This window comes from Cetorhinus maximus, chromosome 1 (genome assembly GCF_964194155.1).
Source record: "Cetorhinus maximus chromosome 1, sCetMax3.hap1.1, whole genome shotgun sequence".
In the NCBI taxonomy this organism is placed as follows: Eukaryota; Metazoa; Chordata; class Chondrichthyes; order Lamniformes; family Cetorhinidae; genus Cetorhinus; species Cetorhinus maximus.
In genome coordinates this window covers 61,858,089-61,877,605 of record NC_135879.1, presented here as the reverse complement: position 1 = coordinate 61,877,605, position 19,517 = coordinate 61,858,089, and the positions used below count along the sequence as shown (strand labels likewise).

Here is a 19,517-nt window from a genome sequence, read left to right as displayed (position 1 = left end):
CGGGTGTCCCTGCCTCCTTGGTGTAGTAGCGGGTCGGCGTGCTGCCCCTCATCATTGTCCTGTGCTTCCTCGTCCTCTGAGCCATCGCTGGATTCATTATGTGCAGCCTCATCCACTGCGTCAAGGTCTTCATCGTCAACTGCATCCCCCGTTTCCAGCGCAAGATTGTGCAGAGCGCAGCATTCTACCACAATCACAGAGACGCGATCTGGGGGGTACTGGAGTGCACCCCCTGAGCGGTCCAGGCAACGGAAGCCCATCTTGAGAAGACCGATGGTTCTCTTCACCACAGCCCTTGTGGTGCCATGGCTCCTATTGTAGCACTCCTCAGCTTCTGTTCTTGGATGGCGGAGAGGTGTCATGAGCCACCTTCTGAGGGGATAGCCCTTGTCACCCAGCAGCCAACCATCCAGCCGAGCCGGAGCACTGAAGAGCCCCGGCACCTGGGAGTGTCTGAGGATGTAGGCGTCATGGGAGCTGCCTGGGTACCTTGCACAAACTTGCAGAATCTGCATCCTGTGGTCACACACTTTCTGCACGTTCATGGAGTGGAAGCCCTTCCTGTTGACGAAGGCACTGGGCTCACCTGCTGGTACCTTGATGGCCACATGTGTACAGTCTTTAGCACCCTGGATGCGGGGGAAGCCAGCAATGGCCGCAAAGCCTCTGGCTCGCTGTATGTGACTTGCCTGGTCACAGCGGAAGTGGATGAAGGTCAATGCCCGTCTGAACAGAGCGTCTGTAACCTGCTTGACACAAGTGTGGACAGCTGATTGGGAGACACCGCAAAGATCACCCACCAAGCCCTGGAAGGAGCCAGATGCATGGAAGTGGAGGGCAACTGTGACCTTCAGAGCCACTGGCATGGGGTGTCCACCCACACAGTTAGGGGAGATCTCAGGGCCAATCATCTGACAGATATAGTTGACTGTCCCCCTTGACAGTTGGAGCCTCCTTTGGCACTGCCCCTCAGTCATATTGAGGTAGCTGCTTCACCGCCTGTATACCCTGGCAGCAGGATAGTGGCGTCTTCTGTGGCCCCTTCCACCTTGGACAACCTCTTGGTCCTGTGCCCCTTGTGCCTGCGCCTGGCCTCCCAAAGGTGGCTCCCCTGGAGGCTGATTGCCCACTCCTGGCCTCCTCCTTATTCTATCCCTCCCTTCCTCCTCAGAGGAGCTGCCTCCAGTGGAGATGTCAGAACCCATACCCAGGCTAAATGGAGGCCTCCGGAAAGCTGCAGGCCCGATAAAGATTACTGTCTGCAGAGTGCTGAGCTGAAGCTTCAAAGTACAGAAAAAGCCATTGGAAATCGATCTGAACTGTTAACAATCACACAGGCAAATTTAAAACACTTTCTGCAATAAATACTTCAGAAAAAACATGAACAACCCCTCTGAGTCCACATATCCTGCCTGAGGATGAGGTTTGTTAAAAAATCAGTTACCCGCCTGCCCGTTGCGCCCTTGCACCGAGGCGAAGATCGCACGGGCTCCTCAAAATTGGCTTCAATTGCCAAGTTAAGGGCCTTAACAAGGCCTTTAACTTACAGGCGGGCACACTTCGCGCTTCATAGCGCGCCCGCCCAACTAAATATCGCGATGCCGCGCGCTGACGTCGGGACACTTGCGTGACGTCAGTGCGCGACATTTTAAGCTCTGACATACGGGCTCCACCACTCACACATCAGCCATAAAATTCTGCCGTGTGTGTTGGAAAAAGTGTCAAATTAAGTTTTAGTTTCACTTTAAAACGGTGCTTGCATTTCTAATGAGAGTTTTACAACCGTAAACTAAACAAACAAGGGTGGATGAATTGGGCTGTTGCCTAGCAACAGGGGTCCAGAGAGGCAGGTCCCTCCCAAAGAAACACACACAGAAAAGCTAGAAACAGCAGTTTGTTTTGGAAGCTGTTGGAGTTCAGTTGGTTTGAAGATAGCTGTGAAGCAGAAGCAGCCGAGCAGGGAAAGATAGCCAGCTTCAAGTTAAAGTTGGTTGAAAGTAGTTGCCAGGAGAGACTGGAGTGAAAGGGACATATAGCAAGTACCAAGCTAAAGAAAAAAACCCAAAAATCCAGGGCAGTGGAACAGGAGGAAGTCCCAAGCAGACCTTCTAGTCAAAGGAAGGACAGGGTCCTGGGAAAGGTCCTGTTAAGTAAAGTTAAGAGTGAGGGCCAGAGAGAAAAGCTCCAACCTTCAGATTTAAAGAGACAAAAGCTGCAGAAAGCAGATTTAAAGTGAGAACTGCTTGCAAGAGGCAAGAAAGTTCAAAGAGACAACCGAAGATCTATAACTCTTTGCTATGGGCATGTGAAGAAGTGGTACTGTTGATGACTGAATCGATGAGGGAGAGTGCGTGGAAGCTAGCTTGAATGCATGTGGTGACCCAGGGAAGAGGAACATTAGAAGGAGAGTTCGAAACCCTGGAGGTGAACCCTTGTGGAAGGTGTCTGAGAGAAAGCATCAGTTTGGGAGAAGATTCCAAGGCGAGTTCTTGGAAAGTAGAGATTGGAAACCTTTGTGTGAAAGACGGAGTGCAGTGAGACCAGTTGGTTCACGGTGTGACAAGTGTCTGTGGGGAGTTCAGGAGAGATCTATAGTATCTGGTTGAGGCGGCATCTATCACTTGGTTTCAGAATGTGGTGAGTCTGATCCCACAGGGTGCCTATTGGTTTACATGGACTGCGTATTTACTGTGAACATTAAAGTATAAGATAGCTTTTGTAACTTGTGTTATCCTTACAAATCTCTATATATCTGTAAAGGTATAGGTGTGAGTGAAGGAGTATTGTAATATGGTTCATCTTTCCTTGTTTAATAAATGTTTTATTCTTTTGTTAAAAGAATAATTACGATGAGGGTTTTGGCAGCAGATGAGCAGGGGTGGAGGCAGGTGGCATTATGGAGGTTGAATAGGCAATCTTTTTACAACAGGAGATTTAGAGTTGGAAACTCAGCTAGGCCCAAACAGGACAGCAAGATAGGAAAAAGTCTATTCAGCCACAGAAAGTAGCCCGGGAGAGGCATGCATTCAGAAAATAACCAGGAGAGGGGCATGCATTCAGAAAATAACCAGGAGAGGGGCATGCATTCAGAAAATAACCAGGAGGAGAGGGGCATGCAGTCAGAAAATAACCAGGGGCAGGGGCATGTGGTCAGAAAGTAGCCAGGGGGAGAGGAGCATGCAGTCAGTAAGTAACCAGGGGCAGGGGCATGCAGTCAGAAAGTAACCAGGGGGAGAGGGGCATGCAGTCGGAAAATAGTCAGGGGGAGGGGGGCATGTAGTCGGAAAATAGCCGGGGAGAGGGGCATGCAGTCGGAAAATAGCCAAGGGGTGAGGGGCATGCAGTCATAAAGTAACCAGGGGCATGCAGTCGGAAAGTAACCTGGGGCAGGGGCATGCAATCGGAAAATAGCCAGGGGGTGAGGGGCATGCAGTCGGAAAATAGCCGGGGAGAGGGGCATGGAGTCAGAAAGTGGCCAGGGGGAGGGGGGCATGCAGTCAGAAAGTGGCCAGGGGGAGGGGGGCATGCAGCCGGAAAATAGCCAAGGGGTGAGGGGCATGCAGTCAGAAAGTAGCCAGGGGGAGGGGGGCATGCAGTCGGAAATTAGCCAGGGGCAGGGGCATGCAGTCGGAAAGTAGCCAGGGGGAGGGGCTAGTCAATGGCTAGAGAACAGAATTTGTGGAGGTGATTCAAGACACTGGTTTAGGTCTTCCCAGTCTTTAATTGAAGGAAGTTTAAGTTGACTCAAAAGACCAGCTGAAAGATTACTAAATGGTTTTCCCCTGACTTACCCACCCCCAGTACATCTGACCATAACAAATGAAAAATACTCACTCATATTTTCATGGTTTATATGGAAAACCAAGGGCCGGATTTTCATGCCTCCATCTAAGTTGGAACGGAGGTGAGGGGATTTTAAAAATTGCAGGCAGGATTCGATTCTGAGACTCACGCTCCCATTCCCATTGTGTGGGATTTTTATGGCCCTGGGATAAGGGTGCAGGCAGTGAGCCCACAGGCAACAATCCCACCCTTGCTTACTCCTCTGCAGGGGTGAGCATTTTAGACCCTCTACTATTTCCATGGAGTCAGGGCATGTTTTATTAGGAGACATGGTTTGCAGCACCTCAGAGGAATTTTGAACCATGGAGGAGGTCTAGTCTGGAGTTGGGAACCTTTTGACAGACCAGTTCAAAAGGTGTTGACAACTTTGTGCAATGCTGTATGATAAATTAAAAATGGTTTTAATATAGTGATTAATGATAGGGTTTTGTTCTTAAAAGCTAACTGACCATTAAATTGACTAGAATTGTGAAAGTGTCAATATGCATTACAATCCTTTATCCAGTGGATAATGTGCTCTTCTGCATTCAACAGGATTGAGATTAAGATTTTAATTTGTCATGTGGACCCTATGCTTTGATTTTTACATTGATTTAAAATCCAGATATCTGTTGAGCCTTTGAAATGGATAAACAGATGTCTAACTTCCTTGATCGAAATTCCATCTGCAGAACCTTTGAAAAAATGAACAGATGGCTGTATTTTCATGCAACTTCAAGAACTTTATTGCATTGAGCAGCAGAGCATTTGTTTATTCAGTTGTGCAATGGAATCCCATTATGAATGCTTGACTTGGCTGAGCTCCAAGCCCCACTAATGGATTCAGCTCAGCGGGGTTGTTTACACAGTTGTGACGGGGACTGTGTGCTTTGTTTGATTGATAGTTTTATGAGCAGATAATATGATTAAAGTGTTTTGAAGAGGCTTTTGAATGGCTGTTTGTTTATTTTGACAGATCTATGGGCACTTAAAAGGTGTGAGTTCTTTCAAGGGGAGTTTGAATGGCTGTGTTTGACCGACAGTTTTATGAGCTCCTGGATTAAAGTTTCTTGAAGCAGTTTCTGAATAGCTATTTATTTTGACAATTTCATGAGCATTTCAAAGACTTCCCAATGTTATTATAGGGCGCATGGCTCTGTTCATAGCAGATACTGCTGAGTGGATATAGGAGATGCATGGAGTGCAGGGAGGGGGCATGGTGGGAATATGAGGGACTGAGGGCTCTGGTGCCGAATACTCATCAACAGAACTGGGCCAATGTCTCAATGAACACAGGCAGGCCTTCTAACCTGCTCACCTTGGCATCAACCCACCTCCGTATCCGCCTCGGGCCGAGGCAGTGGCCCTGGGTCTAGCTCGTCCTCACCTTGAAAATAAGAGTGGGCGGGCACTGCCAAGCAGGAGGCAGGATCACGAGTGGCCCAACATGCAATTCCTGCCTCAAGGATGAAAATCTCAGCCCAAACCTCTGCCAGGTGTTTTGATCCAAATGCTATCCTAAGGATGGAAATGTGGCTTTGACATTATCACCAATCAGAAGATGCCATTGGTTCTCATTCCTGCTCACATTCTGAATGAGATGAGTTACTAACATTGTGGCTATCTTGTGTTTTGTGTTTGTGCCATGCAAGTGAGAACACACATACAAACTTAGAAAACTGGCAAATACTGATGAACTATTTCAAAATATCCTAACAGGACAACAGCATTCCTGAATATAGTCCTCTGATATGCAGTAACACTAAAAATGCAGCTCATACTGGAAATTATCAACCCTTATTGCCTGCCCCCCGACCCCAACTCATTTAGCAAGTCTTCACCTGCTGCTCTCCAGTGGCACTCATCAACTCCCTCAGAGTTTTCCACCATTCCTGAGCCCCAAATTGCCAATCGCCGCCATTGTCCATGAACACTTCTGATCCCCCAATTAACACCCCAATCGCCCCCACTCCACCTTTTCTGCTCTGTTCAATCTCCTTGCCCTTTCTTTTCCATTCACACTGGTAATCTTTTTTATGTTCTGTTCACACAGGAACCCTACTCCCCTTCCACTCTCAGTTCACTCATCAGTCTCGTCTCCTTCCAACTGAAATCATGCAGGTTCTCTTCTTCCCTCTTCAGTCACCTCACCCTTTTTCCCATTCTCTAATTACCATTCCCAACCCCTCCTGATGTTATGGGTATTGAAGTCTGCTGCATCGTGTGGATGCCTGAAATTTATTGTCTCAGCAAATTTTCATGAGAATTCCTCTTCACTGTGTGTAGCTGAATTCCAGCATATGGAATCATAGGTTACAGCACAGAAGGGGGTCATTTGGCCCGTTGTATCCTTGCTGGTTCCCTGTAAGAGCAACTCACCTAGTCCCACTTCCTTGCCCTTTCCGCATAGCCCTGAAATGTTTTCTCTTCTGGGGCTTATCCAATTCCCTCTTGAAAACCACACTGAATCTGCCTCCACTGCCCTCTCATGCTGTGCATTCCAGATCATAATCACTCAACTGCATAAAGAAGTTTTTCCTCATGTCACCATTGGTTCTTTGCCATTCACCTAATCGTGTCCTCTGGTTCTCGGCCGCTCCTCCTTTATTTCTTTCCTGATCTTTCTCGAGCACCTTGTATCCAGGAATATTTAGTAGCCATTCATGCCTCCTTTTGTGTCATTGGGTAGCAGGTATGGCAAAGTGGCCAAAGTAACAGGAAGAAACAGACCATGTGAAATACAGATTGCGGTCACGTTTTGGGCAGAATTGAGCTAAAATTGTGTGAATCTTTATTTAGCATAGTAGGTAACTGCACAAATAGAAATAAAGGGTTGAAAGCTTTGAGAAACTTAAGGAAAGTAAAACTGAAGTGATTGAGTCAGACTTTTGCTTGGTGTAAACATTGTTGCAATGAGGTAACTCTCTAATCACCCCAAACTGATGAATTAGAGCTCACAGCTTCATGAAAATATGTTTGGCCTTTTTTTTGCAGGACAGTAAGAAAAGCCAGAAGATCTTGCCTTGTTTTCAATATAGCAATAAGATGTGTAGGTGATACAATGGTCAGAGTTACCTCATTGCAACTATGTTTACACCAAGCAAAAACTGACTCAATCACTTCAGTTTTACTTTCCTTAAATTTCTCAAAGCTTTCAACCCTTTATTTCTATTTGTGCAGTTACCTACTATGAGTTCCCCCTTAAAATCCTATCATATTTCTACCATCCCTGATTCTAAGTGGTTTGGGATAGAACCCTGTACATACTTTAGCAGAGCCGGTGATGCTGTCCCAGTAAGGAGATGGGAACTCCAGTCGGCCAACAAGAATCTGATCAAACAGGTCCTCCTGGACATTGTTTTCACTGTAGGAACACAAAAATAGGGTTATTAGGGTAGGATTTGGAAATGACTTGGAATTAATCCAATTAATTTTCCACTTTTGGATTCTTAAACTTCAATAAATACTGGAAAATAATTTTGATTATAGGAAATAGATCCTTGTGTTCCTGGAAAGAGATGTGTCATATAGACTGACATCAGGGCTCCTAACCTGCACATTAAATAGTTCTGACAGCTGTACAGAAAGGTCAGTTTGTACACTGAATACAGCTTTCATACATATAATGGATGTAGCTGATGGAAGGGTTCAATCTTGATGTGTACTGTTAAATGCATTGGCCTGCATTTTGTGGTGCGAATAATGGTAAGGCTACCCAGACTCACCATTATTAAGCAGTAATTTGGACAACAACTTCCAGTATCTGCATGTGTGCAGTTAAATGTGGGAATCAGGAAGGTGCTATCCAATTTTCCCTGCTCCTCCAAAAACTTCACTACTCTGGTACATCATCAAGGGACTCGGCACCCAAGTACATGAAATGTGTGATATTGTAGTACTTACCAATGGATCCCATGCGACACGTCAGAAAAAGCTAGGGCTTGTCCATTTAAGTGTAAGTGAATTTTTAACAGCATGATATAATTTAACAACCTCTCTGGCACTGAAAATTAACTTTTAAAAGTTTGGAGACTAATTTCTTTAGATTTTAGTTACTTATGGGGATTTAAAGAAAAAAAACTTTTTCTTTAAACTTTTTCTTTCTGTCTTTGCAACCTCACTTAATCCCACCTTTTACCCCCTCTCTATTTTGCTTTCTGTATATGATTTAACATTGAATTAAATATTCCAACTTACACTTTCTGACTTAGGCCTTGCATGCCTCAGGAAGAATTCTTTAATTAGATTGGTTGAAGAGGCACCCCACTGTCCGCTCCATTCACACAGGTCCCAGATCCCCTGGAACAGGCGTTGCACTACTGCAACTGATAACCACAAGTAATGTAAACACTGACAGAACCTCTTAAGACAAGTGTAAACATATTGAATGGTGAATTCCATTGGTTTGCCACTGATCGCAAAACTTGGGCCAAAACTATGTCAATGCTTAGTGCTGCAAATGACGCCAGAGGAGCGGTTCAGTAATAATACAGCATCAACTGATGTGCCACTGACACCACCTTAAGAGCAAGGTGAGTGAAGAACTGGCTACTCACATCACATGGCGTAGTTAAGATCAGGGAACTGAGCTTCCCAAGAACACTTAAGGATTTCATACAGACTAGAAGTGTCCCAGGTTTGATCCCTGATCTCTGGTGAGAATTCTGATCTCAGTAAGAATGGAGGTCAAGCACTACAGTTAGCATTAGCACCCCTGCAGGTTAAGTAGGAGAAAAAAGCCCCAGATCCTGCTCATGATCACTATCCAGCAATCAAGCTGGCAATGCGGAAACAGACAATTGGCCTCCCAACAATCACAACCATACCTTGCTTGCACAATGAAAGATGGTCATAGTTGTTGGAGGTCAATCATCTCAGTCCCAAGACATCGCTGCAGGAGTTTCTCAGGGTAGTATCCTTGGGCCAACCATCTTCAGTTGCTTCATCAATGACTTTCCCTCCATCATAAGGTCAGAAGTGACGATGTTTGCTGATGATTGTACAATGTTGAGTACCATTCGTGACTCTGAAGCAGTCCATGGCCATATGTAGCAAGACCTGGACAACATTCAGGCTTGAGCTGATAAGTGGCAAGTAACATTTGCACCACACTAGGGCCAGGCAATGACCATCTCCAACAAGAGAGAATCTAACCATCTCCCCTTGACATACAATGGTTTTACTATTATTGAATCCTCAACCATCAATATCCTGGCAATATCATTGACCAGAAACTGGTCCGGCCATATGAATATTGGGCCACGAACAGGTCAGAAGCTAGGAATCCTACAGTGAGTAATTGAACTCCTGACTCCCCAAAGCCTGTCCATCATCTACAAGGCACAAGTCAGGAGTGTGATGGAATACTCTCCATTTGCCTGGATGAGTGCAACTCCAACAACACTCAGGAAGCTCAACACAATCCAAAAAAAGGCAGCCCACTTGGTCAGCACTACATTCACCATCTTAAACATTTATGGCCTCCACCACAAGCACACAGCGGCAGCAGTATGTACCATCTACAAGACATGCTGCAGAAATTCATCAATCTTCCTTCGACAGCACCTTCTAAACTCGCAACCTCACCACTTAGAAGGACAAGGGCAACAGATGTATGGGAACACCACCATCTTCAAGATCACCTCCGAGCCACACATCATCCTGACTTGGAACCATATTGCTGGTCCTTCACTGTCGCTGGATCAAAATCATGGAACAATAACATGGAACTCCCTTCCTAACAGCACTGTGGATGCACCCACACCAAATGAACTGCAGTGGTTCAAGAAGACAGCCTACCACTACCTTTTCAAAAACAATTAGGGATGAGCAACAAATGCTGGCCTAGCCAGCAATGCTCACATCCTATGAAAGAATAAAAAGGTCCTTGAGCATTTATGTTCCATTAACAACTGGCATATTTACAATGGTATTTAGGCTCTGCAAGGGTTGTACTTAAGCAGAGGCTGGTGACAATGGAACACTGTATTTCCACAGCCCTCACTTGTGTGGTTGCACTTCCAGCTTTTCTTCCCAGAACCTGCATAAAGTTGAAACTTTGGCAGTATCTGAAGTCAACGTTCACCTCTGGTTTATGATTAGTGTGTCATCAAATGCATGAGCAACATGCTCCTGCCAATATAAAGGTGCTTGTTCATACTGGGATTTGAGAGTCTCATTCTTTTCTGTGAGAAGTCTGAAGCAGTTTACCTGCGGAATGGGGGGAAGCCACAGAGGAGGATGTACGTAATGACACCTGCTGCCCAAATGTCGACCTTTAAGCCATACCTGTAAGAATAGTAAGAGCATAACGTTAAAGAACAGGAAACAACAATTACATCCAACACAACCATTCCTTGTCCACAGATCAACTCCATATACCCTTTTTCTTTCCATTTCATTTTATCCCTTCTCTCCCTAGAAATGCATCCAATTCCTTTTTAAGTTCACATATACTGGCTGCATTAATGGACGTCCTTGGTAAATAATTCCACACTTTTATTGTGCTTTGAGTGGAAATGAAGGGTGGGGGGCAGAATGTTGCCTGACTTGTTTTCTGGTTCTTGACTTCCTAATATTTAAATTGTGTCCCATGGTATTTGGTACATGGACTTCATCATAGCAGCATATTTGCCTGGATAAGCTTTGTCAATTCTCTGCATTAATCTTGAAAACACCAATGATACTTCGGCGGGAGATTGGTGGAAAGCCCAGTGAAACAGGATGAATGGCTATCAATACTGGTTGCTTCTTTACTTTGAATCACAGGAAAATAGCATCCCATGTTTATCTGATTGAGCACTTTGGACTCCTTGGCCAAGGAATTAGATTTACAGAAGACATTTGATAAGGTGCCACTGCAAAGGTTATTGCAAAAAATAAAAGTTCATGGTGTAGGGGGTAACGTATTGGCATGGAAAGAAGATTGGCTAGCTAACAGGAAGCAGAGAGTTGATGTAAATGGGTCTTTTTCTGGTTGACAGGATGTGACGAGTGGTGTGTCAAAGGGATCAGTGCTGGGGCCTCAACTTTTTACAATTTATATAAATGACTTGGATGAAGGGACCAAAGGAATAGTGGCTAAATTTGCTGACAACACAAAGATAGGTAGGAAATTAACTTGTGAAGAAGATGTAAGGAGGCTAAAAAGTGACAGAGCTAGGTTAAGAGAGTGGGCAAAGGTCTCGCAAATGGAGTATAATGTGGGCAAAGGTGAAATCATTCATTTTGGCAGGAAGAATTAAAAAGAAGCTTATTATCTAAATGGTGGGAGATTGCAGAGCTCTGAGATTCAGAGGGATCTGGGTGTTCTAGTGCATGAATCACAAAAGGTTAGTATGCAGGCACAGCAGGTAATTAGGAAAGCTAATAGAATGTTATTATTTATTGTGAGGGGAATTGATTACAAAACTAGGGAGGTTATGATTCAGTTGTACAGGGCATTGGTGAAACCACATCTGGAGTTGTGTACAGTACTGATCTCCTTATTTAAAGAAAGATGTAAATGTGTTAGAAGCAGTTCAGAGAAGGTTTACGAGACTAATACCAGGAATGGGTGGGTTGTCTTATGAGGAAAGGCTGAACAGGTTAGGCTTGTGTCCACTGAAATTTAGAAGAGTAAGAGGCAACTTAATCGAAACCTTTAAGATCTTGAGGGGTCTTGATAGGGGATGTGGAGCGAATGTTTCCTCTTGTGGGAGAATCTAGCACTATGGGCCACTGTTTAAAAATAAGGGGTCACTCATTTAAGGCAGATGAGGAGAAATGTTTTCTCTCAGAGGGTTGTGAGTCTTTGGAACTCTCTTCCTGAAAAGGCGGTGGAAGCAAAGTCTTTGAATCTTTTTAAGGCAGAGCTAGATAGATTCTTGATTAACAAGGGGGTGAAAGGTAGGCAGGAATATGGGGTTGAGGTTACAATCAGATCAGCCATGATCTTATTGAATAGCGGAGGAGGTTCGATGGGCCGAGTGGCCTACTCCTGCTCCTGTTCCTAATTCATATGTTCGCATGTTTAGTAAATGTGAGGAACTGATGCATGGGCCTATGATCAAAACTAAGCAGGTGTCAATGTAAGAGTGCCTAAAAACTTATTTTGTTTTTTTCCCTTCAAATAAGAGGTCAAGAAATGGCTGTACATAAAACAAGCTTCCTGTTCACATGAAAAAAGTCTACCTGGAAAAAAATAGCTGCTTCTTCCTCCCGGTATTTGCCTTTCAGCAAAACATAATGGTCTGCAACAGTGGACTGGTGAGAAGAAATAATTGATGAGGACAGCTTCCTCTATTTAGGTAATAATGGGTCCAATGAATAGTCATCATGTAGAGAGGTGAAGTTTTTACAATGATCCATTGCAATTAGCTTAAAATGGATTTACTAGCTTTCTCGCCAAACTATTACATTGGATGTTGAACTATTCTACGTAGGTGACCTATGAAAAACTATCAACACACTTCCAGGGATACTCTTGCAACTATTGACACACTCCTGGAGGCCTTGTCCTAGTTTCCAAAAGAACATATCAGTTATCTAGATGAAAACAGTCTTTTCCTTACAGAAAATTATTTCTTTCTTTTTAACTTAATAAAATAGTATCTGTTCCTTCATCTCCATCAACAACAACAAAAACAACAGCTTATATTTATATAGCACCTTTAACATACTGAAACATCCCAAGGCGCTTCACAGGAGCATTAAAAAACAAAGTAGGACATTGAGCTGGATAAGAAGATGTGGGCAGAATTTTACACTCACTTGTGGGTGGGTGTGCAGGCAGGGGTCCCGTAAAATGCCATGGGCATCTTTCCTGGCGCATACCTAGTTTTGTCCCTGCCCCTGACATAATTTTACAAGTGGCAGGAGTAGGCATCAGGCCCCACCATTCTGCCAACTGAAGCCCTAAATTGGCCAATCACTGGCCACTTAAAGGCCAGTAATACCCATCTCTGCCACTATTTCATGAGTGACAGGCTAAGGCCAGTGACAGGTGGAAAACCTGGCAGTTAACACTGCTTAGGCATGTGGTGGGAAGAGGGGGGTGCCTGTTTTCTGGGCCCCCTGTTATCGGAAGCCCCACTCTCACGTTTTGATAACCACCTCCCTGGTACTTCCCCTCCCCCTCTTCCCTTTCCAACCCAGCCCCTGATTCCTCTCACGCCAGCCTAGCACTGATGCTACCCTTTCCTATTTACCTTTCCATGCAATTCCAGCAGTGATCCACATCTGCACCTGTTGCAGCCCCAGCAATAGCTACCACTCCCTAGTGACGCTCATGGGACCAGAGAGCTGCTGGCCATTGATTGGGTGGCACCTCTCAGAGGCGGAGCTTCCTCCTCAGATGGGGCAGAAGTCTCATCAGTGGGCAATTATGCTCCAACTGATGTTAAATTCCTGCGGGACAATGGGTCTGGGTGGAAGCAGGTGATACGCTTTCTTCTACTCCTGGCTAAGCCGCCTACTTGGTTCTGCAAAATTAGGTCAGATGACCAAAAGGTTGGTCAAAGAGTAGGTTTTAAGTGTCTTAAAGGAGAAAAGCGAGGTAGCGAGATGTAGGGAGGGAATTCTAGAGCTTGGTGCATAGGCAACTGAAGGCATGACTACAAATGGTGGGGCAATAATTGGGATAGCACACGTGGCCAGAAATAGAAGACTACAGATTTCTGTGGGTTGGAGGAGATTAGAGATTGGGAGCGGTAAGGCCATGGAGGAATTTGAAAACAAAGGTCAGAATTTTAAAGTCAAGACATAGGACTTAGGAGCAGGGGTAGGCCATTCTGTCCTTCGCTTCTGCACCGCCATTCAATAAGATCATAGCTGATCTGGTTGTGTCTCAACTCCACTTTACCATCTGTCCCCCATAACCCTTGACTCCCTTGTCTATCAAAAATATGACTATCTCTGCCTTAAATAAATTCAATGACCTAGCCTCCACTGCTTGCTGGGCAAGAGAATTCCACATACTAATGACCCTTTGAAAGAAAATATTTCTCCTCATCTCCATCTTAATGGTAAATCTCTTATTCTTAAACTGTGTCCCCTGGTTCTATTCTCTCCCACAAGTGGAAACATCCTCGCGGTATCTACGCTATCAAATCCCCTCAGGATCTTATATGTTTCAGTAAGATCATCTCTCATTCTTTGAAACTCCAAGGGCATAGGCCCAACCTGTTCAACTTTTCTTCATAAAATAAGCCCCTCATCCCAGGAATGAGTCAAGTGAACCCATATCTTTTTTCAAATAAGGAGACCAAAACTGTACAGAGTATTCCAGATGTGGTCTCACCAAGGCTCTATACAGCTGCAGTAAAACTTCCCTACTTTTATATTCCATTCCCCTTGCAATAAACGCCAACATTTCATTTGCCTTCCTAATCACTTGCTGTACCTGCATACTAACTTTTTGTGATTCATGTACTAGAACACTCAGATCCCTCTGCAGCACTGAGTTCTGCAATTTATTTCCATTTAAATAGTATACTGCTTTTCTATTCTTCCTGCGAAAATGAACAAATTCACATTTTCCCATTTTATACTCGTCTTCCAAATTTTTGCCCACTCATTTAACCTATCAAAGCCCTTTGCAGACTCTACCTCCTCTTGACAACTTACTCTCCTAACTATCATATGTCATCGACAAAGTTAGCTACCATAAGTATGGTCCCTTCATCCAAATCATTGATGTAAATTGTAAATTGTTGAGGCCCCAGCACTGATCTCTGTGACACTCCACTTGTCACAACTTGCCAACCTGAAAAAGACATATTTATCCCTACTCTCGGCTTCCTGTTAGCTAAACAATCCTTTTCCATGCTAATATGTTACCTCCTACATCTTGTGTAGTAACCTTTGATGTGGCACCTTATCAAATGCCTCTTGGAAATCCAAGTACACCAAATCTACAGGTTCCCCTTTATCCACCTTGCTTATTACTTCCTCAAAGAACTCTACGAAATTAGTTAAACATAATTTCCCTTTCACAAACCCATGTTCACTCTGCCAGATCACATTATGATTTTCTAAATACCCTGCTATAACCTCCTTAATGATGGATTCAAGCAATTTCCCTATGACAGATGTTAGGCTAACTGGCCTGTAGTTTCCTGCTTTCGCCTTCTTCTCTCTTGAACAAAGGTGTTAGATTAGCTACTTGCCAATCTACTGGGACCCTTCCAGAATCTGAGGAGTTTCGGAAAAATATAACCAATGCACATAACCATACTTCCTGTAAGGCCCTAGGATGCAGGCCATCTGGTCCTGGGGACTTGTCAGCCTGTAGGTCTAATAATTTACCCAGCATCTTTTCCCTTGTGATGGTGATTGTTTAAATTTCTTCCCTCCCGTTTATCTCTTGATTTTCAAATATCTTTGGGAAGTTTTCTAGGTCTTCTTTCATGAAGACAGGCACAAAATACCTGTTCAATGCCTCTGCCATGTCCTTGTTTTCCATGATCAATTCCTCAGACTCTCACTCTTGAGGACCAACACTAGCTTTAGTTATTCTTTTCCTATTTAAATAATTGAAGAAATTCTTACTATCTGTTTTTATATTACTAGCTAGCTTTCTTTCATACCCTTCTTTCTCCCTCTTTACTTTTTTTTGGTCATTCTTCATTGGTTCTTAACATTTGACCAATCTTCTGACCTACCACCAATCTTTACAGATTTGTGCTGTGTTTCTTTCAATTTGATACTATCCTTAAAATCCTTATTCAGCCACGGATGATGTACTGCATTGCATTGCATGACTGGGATGCAGGTCAATGTGACAAGGGAACAGGACTTGCTGCAAGTTAAGGCATGGGCAGCAGAATTTTGGATGACCTCAAGTTTATGGAGAGTAGAATGTGGGAGATCAGCCAGGATTATATTAGATTGTCGAACTTAAAGATAATGAAGACATTGATGAGGGTGTCAGCAGCAGCTGATCTGAGACATGGGTGAAGTTTGGCAATGTTACAGAGCTCAAAGTAGGTGGTCTTAGTGATGGCATAAATATGAAGTTGGAAGCTCTTCTTGGGATCAAATGTGACACCAAGGTTGTGGGTTAATCTTAAACTGCTACCAGTAACCGCTCTGTGATTTTTATGAACTCTCTGCATTTGCATATTATTTGCCTATTAACCTTAACATAAAAAGTTAAGTCTAGTAACTAACGGCGCAACAACATCATAATGATTATCAATCAACCTCTCCAACCAGGAAGTGAACAATTATAAGTGTGGATTATCATTCCTTCACACTGTGAATTGTTTTAGGAGATTTTAAAAATGTAAATTTGAAAAAAAAAAAGTCTTTCCCTTTCTCTATTTCTCTCATTGAATCCATTTGTTCTTTCCCTCTCATTATTTCTCTTTTTGTACCTTATTTGACAGTGAATTCACTCATTCTAATTTACCCACCTTCTCAATCTTTCTTCTATTTATTTCTAAAGCCTTCACTGTTGGTCCCGTTATTCACCAAGGTCCCAGACGCCTAGTTGCCTTTGCTGCACCATTATCAGCTCACGCTTCCAGCAAAAATGTGGGCAAAAATTTTCAGTGTGCACAAACAAGTCTAACTAAAAGAGCATACTGGGAGATGCCCCACTCCATCAGAATCTGACCCAATATTCAAAGGTTTCAGGTCACTACTTACCCACTTTCTGCGATGATCTCTGGAGCGACATATGTTGGTGTGCCACACACCGTATACAGTGGCCCATCCACCACAGTCGCCAGACCAAAGTCACCCAGTTTCAAGGACTTGGTGCCATCTACATATTCACACACCTATTGGAGAAGAAAAAAAGTGCTGAATAGTAAAGCGTACAATTAAGCAAATGTGACATGACTAGGTGAATTTTGTTTTAGTTGCAAGGATTTAATTATCATAGCCTATCAATATTTTTCCCAAAATATTTTCAAACACAATGATTGTACAATTCTTTTCTCTTGGCTACATTAAAGTCCAATGTCAGCTTAATTCTGATGCAGCACTCAAATTCATTCGGAATGTGCAAAATAAAGCTGCCTTTTTTTGTCAAATGATGACAAAAAGAACAGAGGAAATTGTTACATTTCAACTTCTCACCAGAGGCTTTCTTCACATTGAAGACAAAAATCAGCTCCTAGAGGCAAGTACTGTTACTTCCTATGACTCAGAGAGTAACTTAGTATACAATTTAGAAGAATAGAATGCCAATGGTGAACAATAGATCTGCTTATATGTTGAATTTCTACTGCGTGCCCACATCGTTCTGAGTGATCCGAAATATGTTCATACCAGACTGAATTACCAAACAGACTTTTCAGAAATAGAAGTTTTTACAGTACAGTGAATACAGTATGTTTTTCAGGTAGTCCACCCATCACCTCAGGCATTCACTCCCTCCATCACTGACACACAGTGGCAACATTTCCTACCTCAGGAGTTCATATCTTACCTGTATGTCCACTGTATTTGGTCAGAATGGCAACTAACTAGAACATTAGAAATATTTAAAATGTATATTTCTCATATTTTTTACTCTAGTCTTGTCACATGCGGAAAAACCAAAGATCCATAGAGTGAGAGGTCTCCACCACAAACTTGGTGTGGTGTCGAGCTTCTTGATTGTTGATGGGAGCCGCACTCATCCAGGAAAGTGGAGAGTACTCCGTCACATTCCTGACTTGATGGTGAGCAGGCTTTGGGAAATCAAGAGGTAAGTTACTCACTGTAGAATTCACAGCCTTTGGCCTGCTCTTGTAGATGATCTATTAGTAGTGTGCAGCAGAAAGACAAAATGAAATTCTTACCAGGAATGCTTCATAAAATAGAGCCAAGACTATATGCCACCCTTATAATTTTTAAATACAATGTAGTTATCAGCCACGAGATCTAACAACACCCTGGAGGTTACCATTAACCAGAAACTGAACTGGACCAGCCATATAAATACTGTGGCTACAAAGTCAGAGGCTGGGAATCCTGCGGTGACTAACTCACCCTGTGACTCCCCGAAGCTTGTCCAGCATCTACAAGGCATAAGTCAGGAGTGTGATCAAATACTCTCCACTCGCCTGGATGAGTGCAGCTCCAACAACACTCAAGAAGCTCGACACCATCCAGGACAAAGCAGCCAGCTTGATTGATTACCCCATCCATCACCTTAGACATTCACTCCGTCCACCACTGACACACAGTGGCAACAGTGTGTACCACCTACACGATGCACTGCTGCACCCCACCAATGCTCCTCTGACAACACCTTCCAAACCATGACCTCTACCACCTCGCATATAAGGGCAGCAGACACATGGGAACACCACCACCTGCAACTACCCTTCCAAGCCACACACCATCCTGACTTGGAACTATATAGCTTTCCTGTCACTGTTGCCGGGTCAAAATCTTGGAATTCCCTCCAAAACAGCACCCTGGGTGTATCTACACCACATGGACTGCAGCGGTTCAACACCACCTTTTCAAGGACAATCAGGGATGGGCAATAAATGCTGGTGTTGCCAGCGACACTCACATCCTGTGAAAATTTTTTTTTAAAAAGCAGGAAGTAAGTCTGGCTCTCCACTGGAGTATTTCTTCCTGAGTGTGATTGTTTGCAAAGTAGTTTTGTGAATCGAAATTCTATCAACAATGCCTTCGCCGCATCCTCTGGATTTAATGGGAGGATGGTCAAACAAACACTCGTGTCCTTCTTGAAGCCAGCTCCACAAGAATTCGGGTAAAATTCCTGCAAAATTAATTTTGATGGATTGGACATTGCGTCCAGATGGCTGAAAACCGTCTTCCCTGCCAGGTCCCGTTTTCTCGACTCTCAAGTGGCCAATGTTCCAGGGAGGAGAAAGAAAATACTTCTAAGAAATTCTGAGCGCTCTCCTTGAAGTGTGGGGCAGCATTGACCTTAATGACTGGGGGAGCTTGCTACCAAGCGAACAGAATGGCGACAACTTGTCCATCAAGTTGCATCATACTTTGAGTCAAAACGTTTTAATGATGAGGCACAGTAGTGGCAGAGAAGGGAAGAAATGGAAGCAAATCCTGCACTCCGGATCCCACTACCTCCTGGGACACCCTGCCCCATGTGCCCAAAGATCTGTGGGTTGGGAATCGGCCTGTTCAGTCACATGAAGACCCTTGGCAGAAACTCGCAGCCCTGAGTAAACGTCATCCTCGAATCGAGGGAAAGCCGATGATTCTTGTATCCAGGTGTGCAGCAGCTCAGTGGCTGCTCAAAGTCAAATCTTTCAGCATTTCCTTAATTTTTACTTGTATAATCACAATAGTTAAAGCCTTGCACTCAGTGCACTTATGTAGAAAGGAGGGTGACTGGTGATTACCACTGATTTCACATCATACCCTACAGGAACTTAAAGCTCTGAAGGTATTGAGAAAAACATGACAAGCAGATATGGCCATTTAACAAATGGTGCTGACAGGATAGTTCTCCTACCACATACTCAAAAATGAGTTTATAATATTTGTAATCTCAAAATGGTTAGTAATGCTGCTGACAAGCTGGGTTTTATTTCATCTGATGGCACCCCAGCTGTTCTTGCTCTCACACCTCATCTGGCATACTTAATAGTGAGTGAAACAACTTCAAAGGATGTTAGCTTAATTATTATTTTACATTTTTTTGGCTTCACTTAAAGGCCTTTGACAGATTGTCTGGTAAAATGGTAATTCATTAACTTGTGAAAAGCTCACGTCTCTGGGTT

General features: G+C 43.8%; 1 protein-coding gene across 3 annotated transcripts in view; it reads right to left on the bottom strand.

Annotated features, from left to right (window-relative positions):
* The window catches only part of dclk2a (doublecortin-like kinase 2a), a 430,953-nt gene that overhangs the window by 26,155 nt on the left and 385,281 nt on the right, over window positions 1-19,517 (bottom strand). For all 3 annotated transcript variants that reach the window (XM_078541257.1, XM_078541259.1, XM_078541256.1), the window contains 3 exons: window positions 16,453-16,586; window positions 10,033-10,110; window positions 7,090-7,186 (listed from right to left, as the gene is read on the bottom strand). In XM_078541257.1, coding sequence (XP_078397383.1) covers window positions 7,090-7,186; window positions 10,033-10,110; window positions 16,453-16,586 — 309 coding nt within the window. The remainder of the gene's footprint in view (window positions 1-7,089; window positions 7,187-10,032; window positions 10,111-16,452; window positions 16,587-19,517) is intronic.